At 41.1% G+C, this 9,587-nt stretch overlaps 1 protein-coding gene across 1 annotated transcript in view; it reads left to right on the top strand.

Annotated features, from left to right (window-relative positions):
• Positions 1–9,587, top strand: part of rsrc1 (arginine/serine-rich coiled-coil 1) — a gene marked incomplete at its 5' end in the record, with an annotated part of 112,375 nt that overhangs the window by 98,539 nt on the left and 4,249 nt on the right. Inside the window, 2 exon segments of the mRNA XM_017429030.3 lie at positions 5,864–5,970; positions 8,650–8,748. Coding sequence (XP_017284519.2) covers positions 5,864–5,970; positions 8,650–8,748 — 206 coding nt within the window.

Genomic DNA, 9,587 nt, shown 5'->3' on the forward strand with positions numbered 1-9,587 from the left:
CCCCGTCTGCTGCAGGCATGGTGTGGGCGTCGGCATCACAGCCTCGAGTTTGTCATTGTCACAACATCACCGTGAATGAACACACAGATATTCTGCTTTTTTGTTTCACGTGAATTCATTTCATTGTTGACCAAATGCAGTGCACACAGTCAACGCAAAATTAAATCAAATACTTTACACAATCTGAAACAAGTTTGTTAAAAAAACAAGAAAACTTTAATTTCCAGATTAAGTCAATTAAAATAGAAAATATTTGTTTCAAACATTTTTTTGGCCTAAGTTTGTCACAAATGCGTTCAGTTACTTACGTTTTATAACCAAGGAGTCTGTTCATGTGTTCATAATTAAATATTGCCCCTCATGCTAATTTAAAGACTTTTATTGACTCCTTCACCCTTCAGTCTTATTGTAAAAGAACTAAAATAGTTCTAAGGAGCATTTAGACCATTAGGAGAAAGGCCTCTTTGCTTTCGCCAGGCTGAGAAGGTTGGTTTGGTCCATTAGAGATCCAACACTAGTCCATCCATCTTCTCATCAAGAGTCACTTGCACTTTCTTTTAAAATAAATCATTTAAACAATCAGTTTTTATGCATGCCTTGACCCAAAGCTGACACCTCCAACTCGTGAGTGTTTTTCTCTGGCCACATTTCCACCTCTTCTTGCTGAGCAGTTGACCCATCTGCTTCCTGGACACTCAGACAGGTTGCAATTCTGGAAAATCGTAATGAGTTACTGCTGTAATTGATGTGTCCGTCTTTTCTCCTACATTCATTTTGTTGTTGTTGTTGTCTTCTTATTGACTATTCACAACAAAACTAATTTACTTTTTTTTTCCATCTGACAGAAAGATTGTCTCCATTTTGGATTTTGAGAATTGTTTAAGTTTGTTTTGTTTTGGTCAGTTTTCACCTGTGGTGCAAACACCCTAATATGAAGTGTTCATTGCTTCAGGCCACAAGAAGAAATCCAATAAACATTTAGGTTTATAAGGTGTGGAGTGTAAAATGTGCCCCGAAGTAACTCTAGAAATCTCCCTTCTGTTTTATTTATGGCAACTGTATATAGACAGCAGAGTGAAAAGGAAGGATTTACTCATTATGTTTTTGTCTCCTCTCATTATCCTCATTGTCACTTTATTTATTTCAACTTTATTTTTTCATCAAGGTCTCATTTTTCACTATCTAAAGCTTTACAGTGTTACTTATGCAATAATTGACATGCAGCTTAGGCTTCATGCTATCGGAAGGAATCAGTAAATCAATAGGCCTAATAGCCACTCATTAGCTACTTGATACATTTCCAGAGCTAACATCAGAATCTGTCAGCGGCCCCATAATCAATGCAGTCTAAAAATAAAATGGATAGGTAGGTAGATGGATAGATACCCAAGCAAAGCCCACATTCAGCATCTTTTTTGTAATGACATAAATTGTTTGTTTCGTACAGAGATAAATGTCTGCCTTAAAATTGTTACATTTTAACAAAATATCTTTAGAAGCAAGATTTCCAAACTTGAAACAGAGAGTAATCTAAATCTATGACAGTTATTTTCTTCAGACAAAAAAAAAAAAATCTCAATAGAGGAATTCTAAGTCATTTTTATACATTTCTTAACTTTTTTGGCTGTTTAGCCATGTTCCCAGTCACACATTACAGCAGCCTGTTGTTTGGGCCTGAAGAATTGTCCAATAAAGACCTGGATGCAGCCAGGGTGCTGCTGCTGCTGGAAACAGGGCCAGACTGAAGCCCCTCTATCGCCCCCAGCATGCAGCCCTGCTAAGCTCAACTCAGCTGTTTGATGCCAAGATCTGCGAGTGTGTGCCTGCATGTGCGCATGCATGTACGTGTGAGTTTACTCAGCTTAAGGGTTACATAAACAAGAGCAGCCTAGCCTATAGGTAAGACCCACAGGAGAGCAGCCAAGACGGAGAGAGAGAGTGAGTTGCAGCACCGGACTCCTAACATGACGTTCCCCTGGTGAGCCTGCAATTGCCGGAGCCGTATATTTACTAATAAAGCTGGAAAATGACTAAAGGAGACGGCGAACAAAGTTAGTGTGCTCACACACACTAAACGCACTTATGGGCTTTTGATTGTGCTAATATAGTTAGGCCGCACGTGTTGGTGTGTTTACCAGATGAATCTGGGGTCGCTGAAGAAGAGATGGAGAGAACGTAGGTGGACGAGGTACTGGAGGTGGAGGCTGGCAGCAGGGCAGTTGGTGCAGAGTGAGAGAGAGAGGGAGAGAGAGAGGAAGGGGACTGGGGTGGAGATGGTGGCAGCGATGGTGTGTGTGTGTGTGTGTGTGTGTGTGGTGGTGGGGGCAGCGGAGATAAATCATTAGAGAGCAGGTTATTGGAAATGCAGGGAGATAAAAGAGTGAAGAAGCCAGTAATTGCCTTAAAGATCAGACTACAAAGCATTACTCTGGATTTTACAAGGCCAGCCAGCAACAAAAGAGCAGTAATTTATGAGCTCAGTGTAAAAGAATAGCATAATTACATTAAAAATTAATGCTAATGAAGGCTAAAATGGGGAAGGTGGTTATTATGAAAGTTTGTATTCATCTTCCCTGGGTTGAATGATGGCTCGTGGCTTGATTAATGGCTTAATTTCTATCAATTAGCAGGCAAAAAAAATCTCCACCGAGACGGCCTAAATTGAGCATTGAATTACACATCTTTACCACGGTGCAGGGAGAGAGGTGGAGGGGGGGGAGGCAGAGGAGGGAAAGGCACATTACTGAAACCTGGGAAATCAAGAGATGCTGCAGAGTGTGAGCGTGCGCTTGTGAAAACAAGACGCGAGATAGAAAACTTAAATATGTTTATCCTGACGCGATCTTCTACCTTGGCGGGACGTGGCAAGGAGTGGGGCTTAAAACATGCATGAAGGGGACCATTAAAGCTGCGCCATTATGAAAATTCCATTTCAAAGAAGCCTTTGTGACTTTTAATGCATTTTTAAAAATGGTCCGTGCTTTGATGAAACTGATCAGTTTCCTCCTTTTAATTCATTAAGTCCCAAAGTCACAACACTCCTCGTATTATACATTCAATCATAAATTCAAGGGTATGGTTTGTCCTTTTTTATGCTGGAGCCTTTTCATTTAAATATAATGCAACAAATGTTTTTTTAAATTCTTTGTTTGCTAAAAAACAAAACCCCGGAAAGTTTTGTTTCAGGTGCAAGCAGTTGGTTTCCCTTTCATTTATTTATTTTTCCCTATAAAACAAGCGCTGCAGTAATTCAGCCGGATCGCCAGTGCAGTCAATTACTGGGATTAATCAGCAGCAGCGATATATTCGGCTCAGCTACTCTTGATTGACAAACTGTAGACCAAAGTCAAGTATACAAAGACAACGCAGTTACAGCCCGATGACCTCGGTTCGGCTTGTTTCTGGATGTGTTGTGGAACAGCCCCCTCTTTGGGCAACGCCGTGCAACTGCTGCTCCCGTCTCTGAGGCTGAAGGAGGCTATCTGAAATCTGTTTCCATTGGCTGGTTTGATTTTCTCTCCCCGTCTTTGGGTCTTAATCAATGAAGTGGACAAACAACTATTTAGAGAGAACAATAGCCTATTGATTCTGAGGTGCTCATCAGCGCTGCTGTCTATCTTACTAATTTCAGTAATGAGATGGCAAGTGAATTTTCTTCTTTATTTTTCGTACAAGTGCACACAGACCTGCACGAATGAGATCATACAAGGACGCGAACACTTTTTAACATATATTATTGTCACTATCAATTATTCAAATCCATTTAAACCTGAACCTGAGTATTGCTTGTAAAGGTTTAGGCACAGAAATCTAAGAATAATTTGATTTAAAGCAGCATGTACTGTATATTTACTTGCATCTTCTTTTTCTTTTTTTTTCTTTCTCCTCCTCTGACTTCTCTGTCTCAGCTTTCACTTTATCCTCGTCTCATCACTGACAGAGAAGAGCTCCTAATGCGGTGACAATTGAGTCGACCTGTTAAATTAATTTGCCAGATAATGTGTCAATATTAAATATCAACTTTGACCTCTTCAAGCTGCAGAGTGCGCTCACCCAGCTGGAGTATTGATTTTTTTTTTTTTTTTTTGCCTGCCTCTGAGCTGGCTTGGCCCGTTCTCAAAGTCCATTATTTTTGATTTTCTCATGAAATACATATCTTTTCCCGCTGACATCTGACAAACAGCATATGGAAGTCATTTTATCTACCAATAATGTGTTTGTCAAAAAGTCTGAGGTCTTAATGGATTCCTGCGCCGCACGCGGACAGCACAGCAACAGTCGGGCTCACCAAGGAGATGCTAGCAGATATGAGCCCGTGTGTGTGTGTACATGTCAGTGTGGCTATTGTTTATGTAGGGCATTCATGCTCAAAGGACAGCAGAGATGGGGTAATTGAAAAAACGAATTAACTCTGCTGAATTAATTGTGGGGCAGTCACAGGCGTTGGATTCCATTGAAAGACAGACACACACAGACACATTCATGCAGCCCTGCAGTGGTGATAGCCGTGTGAAGGACAGGCCACAGTCTCCAGGAGGATATTGGGCCTGTGTTCAGTCAAGGTAATGACTATTTTTGGAGCGGCTGTGTGACATGTCTCTGCTCACATCTTCCCGTGTTGGATGACAAGCTGATAGTCTGTCATATAGGAAGGCTTAATTCCACTCGTCACTCAGTTGTCCAATTCTGCACTGCGTCGAAATCAAACCCGAGTTCGTTGAAGTGCCGTTATGAACCTTAACAAAGTGTGTGACATTTTGCTGCAAACGCTGGACCAAATATTCATTTATTCATTAAACACCGGGGCCACGAAGATCTGCCGTGACACCCTTTCTGTATCTGCTAATAGATTGAATTAATTCCTGTAATCGGCTCCGCAGTGCATACCGTGTGCGTGCACCTGGGTGGAAGCATACATGTATGTATTTCTGCAAGCTGTGAATGTGAGTTTGTAAGTTTGCATGTACACGTGGGCGTACTTCAGTTCCTGTGTCCCCCCCACCCCCGCCTCCCATCCCCTGACCATGTTGTGTTCTTGTTTGCATGACACAGCCTACATCAGTGCAGCAGAGAAACATGCATGTCTGCTGGATTGACAGATAGAGAGATGGGAGAGTGCAGGAGAGGACGGATGGATGGGAAAGAGAGGGATGAATATTGACTGATCAGTAGAAAGATTGACAGCCGGAAAATAATGAGAGCATTCAGACTTTTTTTTTTTTTTTCCCCTTCACTGTCGCTAACTTTCCTGGCACACCTATTTTTGCCCTCCCACGCTCCAAAGACTGCTCTTGGATTCTTGAAATGATTTGTTATCTGATATGCAGAATCCTGAAGTGTTTATATCCAAGAGTAATTTATTGGAAACTCTTTGTGTCTTTTTGTTAGATTGGACAAGCCAGAGAAGTATACTCTCTGATACATGAGAGCTATATGAAACTTAATCACATTTCGTCTCCGTAATGAAATTTCACTGCAGTGAGGTTGTGTTCATATTTTGATTATTTTAGAATGCCATTATCTGAGTGTAATTCACTGTCTGGCTATTATCTTGTTAGTATGCTTTTTTTTTTTTTTTTTTACTCTTTACCTTTTGTAGGAACTCTCCGTCCTTGGCTAGACATAAGTACTTTTTTCTTTGAGGGGCCAAGATTAAAATAGGAGAATATCAGATATCTCATATTGTATGTGTCAAAAGGTATTATACAAGAGGGAGTACCCAATCCAGATGAAATCAGGTGCTTTTCAGAACATGACAGGGAATGGCCAGCACTGTGTGTGGCTGAGGACATGTGTGTCTTGTTTTTTTTTCTGGACGTGTATGTGTGCGCTTTTGTTCATGGCTTCCCTCTGTGCGTTTCAGAGGGAACTTCTCTGGAGGAGCAAGTGCGAAGGATAAAGGACATCGAGGCCATCGAGAGCGATTCCTTTGTTCCTCAGGCTTTCAAATCATCCCGGGATGACATAAAGGTGCGTTCTGTCTCTCTTTCTCTCGCCGCCCCTCACTCTTCTTGCTTTTCACTCGTCTCTTATTGAATTTCCCCACTCTGGATTGCTCTGCCGTCTGTCCAGAGACAGCCCAGACCAAATCAAACGTTCCCATTCAGCGCAGTTTGTTCCAACCTGAGACCGTTTCATCAGACGCTCCGCATGTTCGCCGGCTCCAGCGCGGCAGCACCCACACAAAAGCCACAGCAGGCAGGCAGCCGTCCTGCGTCTCCCCCCCACCCCTCCACCCCTCACTCTGGTTGTGCAGATGCAGACAAAACACAGAGGTCATTATTGAAATATTGCTCTCTCTGAAGGAGCAGGAATTAGATTTGTTGGGCCTCATGGCTGGTTTTTAGAAGACGGGCGACAACATGTGACAGCGGACCTACAAAGACTGTTGGGACTTAACGTGGTGACTCTAAGGTGACGACCCGAGTGGCTACAGTTCGCCCTGGCATGGACAGGACCCACAGATTGCACAGTGTCATGTGTCTGTCATGTACCGAGTTAGAAAATTTATCAGGACAATTACACCATGGTCTGCACATCAGGTTCAGCAGATAAACAAAGATGAATGTGCTGTGGGGTCAGTTCTGCATAACAAAAATGTTAAAGCATTCAAATGAAAACAGAATCAAGTTTAAGGGGTTTTATAACATCCTGTCATCTATTTTAGATGAATTGTTTGTGCATTGCTCTCAACATTAGTCAAATGTTACACCAAACATGCAGAGCAACCATTTTTAGTTGCAAAGATTTGATAGCTCACAAGATAACATAATATATTTGAGTGCAGTTATAAGAATAACTGCGACATTCTCTGCAAAATTAAAAATTATTTGTTTATGCTGTAGCAAATCTTTAGCCTGTGTTAAATGAGAATTTATAAAGCAAGCAGATATTTACTTTTTACCACGTATTGCAAGAATAAGCTGTGCATTCATTTAGTTTTTCCTTCTTTTTTTAATGTTTGTATTGTATTACTTTTAATTTTAGCCACAAAGGGTGACTATTAATAATTTTTAATCATATTTTAATGAGAGCCCAGTAAAATTCTATTCACAGGCTTGTGAGAGAATAAAAGTCAGGAAGAGGGAAAAAGACTTTCTTGTTCCCTGAGAACGTGATGAATGCCTGATATTTGGCACATCACCACCCTGATTGGTCAGAGTGTTTCCTATCAGGTTCACTCTTTGTACGTTGCCAAATGAATTTTTAAAAATAATTTTCCAGCTGGGTTAACATTTGCTCTTGGGCCCGGATCAGGGCTGTTTGAAATATGAATGGATTTGGCAAAATGTTTATTTTGATGTTTTTTCTATCAAGTATAACAATAAATCCAGGCTACCCACTCAAATGGGAACCTTATTTTAGCCTAAAGCAGAATGTGGACATGTCGTTTTAAGTACTTTTTTATATCTGTATCAGCTTGAACTCTATAGATTGTAACATGATCGAGACAAGAAACTTTTGTTTTTCTTTAGAGTCACTGGAAATAGCCATTTGTCTCTCAGTGCAAAATGTTGCTGTTCATCTGACAAAGCTAACTTGTCACAAAGTTTTGTTTTAACACATTACTTACAAGTTTTAGCATCAGTAATCACCTGCATAAGAAAGACTAAAACCATTTACTTAATGATAAAAGAAAATGCCAAATTAAAAGTAGGTGAAACAAGAGAAAAATATTTATATATGCCCCTGCCTTATTACACACATCCTGATAAATCAAATTGCATGTATCACATTTATTCTGGGTAGAAGCTGATGCTTCTTAATGCTTTATTTTCTCAAAGCTGACTGCACAAGCCGGTCCTTTCCTGCCACCTGCTGGACAAAAATCAAGTTGCAAGTAGGAATTAATCCCTGTGGCAGAGAGTTGTCTTTCATGACTGCAAACAGTGTGCAAAATATCAAAAATCTGTCTTATTATAGTTTTAATATCTTTTTTGTTAATGTACAGAAATCTTTAAAAAGAGACATTCCGTACCTATAGGAAATATATATTTATTGTCCCTCTGCCAAAGGTGGAAGGTTGATCATATTGATGCCTGTGTGTGTTTGCTTGTGTTTGTCTGTCTGTCTGTTAGCAGAATATCTCAGGAACGACTGAAACTCTCAGAAAGTAATCGCTGGGCACCCGTCTACAACTGCCACAGCTAGTGAACCACAAAAATGGCTCCAACACGTTCTGTTTCACACTTACTGAGCTAAGATTCCATGTGGTAGTAGCTGAGAGTCATTCACAACACGTTCTCCGAGCGGTGACACGTTTTGCGAGCTCTTGGAATTATCGCATGAGTTTGCGCGTGATGTGATCTGCGAGGTTTGAACAAACCTGCTGTAAGTCTTTCCTCTCTCATCAGAAGATGATCTGAGTTAAAAATCTGTCTTAAACAGTGGCGGGCGATATGCATTCCTTTAATCTCTTATGTTTTTTCTAAAACTTTTGCAGTTTTGCCCTCATTTCCCTTTGCATTGTGGGACTAATGGTTAAATAAACATTTGTCTTTGATTGCCTCAGTCATATTGTCAAATTACAGTTTTTTTAATGCCACATATTTAGTGTATTGCGTTTATTGTTTGAGGCAACTGGAGCAACTTTTCAGTGTTTGTTTGGACTTATGTTTTTTTTTGTTGTTGTTGTTTTGCTCTGAACAGACTGAGGTGAAGCTGGAGTTTGATCAGACAAGTTCTCAGGACATCACTCTTCCCATGTCTATAGTCTACGATGACACCGACACACTTGCTCATCCCAGTGTAAGTTATCACCAGCAGAACTTCATTTCTAAGCCAGAACTTTTAAACAATTTGTAAGCAACTGAGAATTTTTTAATTCTCATTCAGAGCTAAAGATCATCTTGCTTCTTGTCATTTTATTTACCCCATTTTGGTTTTTATGAGTGTGAGGATAGTAGTGAAGGATTTTCTGGACAAACTTTGGAAACTTTTCCTTTAAAAATGCCAGCACAGCTACTAACACCTCTGCTAAATCCGGCATCCCTGCTTATTCCGATCCAGTGCACTATACCAGTTTACGGTTTCCTAGCATCGCCTCCTCCTCTGCCTGCAAACCAATGATGAAAAACGAGAAGGAAAAACTTTAAACTCCAATAACGCTCCCTGGGGCTTCCCAGTCATCTATCTCCACTGGGGAAACTAAGTTATACCCTGATGTATGCAGATAACCCACTCACATAGATGCACAACGCCCCCCAGCCCAGTACACACACACACACACACGCATTCATACACTGTCAGACAGGCTGATATATGGTAGCAATATGCCCCAGGCGGGCCCTGGCCCCAGCTCCAGCTCCGGCTCCACTTCCAATTAGAACAGATGAGTCCCATTAGCCCGGTTCAGATACTGTCATCCCACACACACAGCCTCATTAGCACCATGACACCAGCTCAGGGCCGACAGACAAGAACTCACTGGTGTTGAATCGAACACACAGATTACAGGCAGTGTAGGTTGGAAATGAAGGATTGGCGGGCTCGGAGTTACTCCACCATCTGCATAGTAATAGACACATCACCACACAGATGTACAGTATGTACACATTGGCACCATGTCAACATTATCACCCCCCCCC

The sequence above is a fragment of the Kryptolebias marmoratus genome, linkage group LG2, assembly GCF_001649575.2.
Source record: "Kryptolebias marmoratus isolate JLee-2015 linkage group LG2, ASM164957v2, whole genome shotgun sequence".
In the NCBI taxonomy this organism is placed as follows: domain Eukaryota; kingdom Metazoa; phylum Chordata; class Actinopteri; order Cyprinodontiformes; family Rivulidae; genus Kryptolebias; species Kryptolebias marmoratus.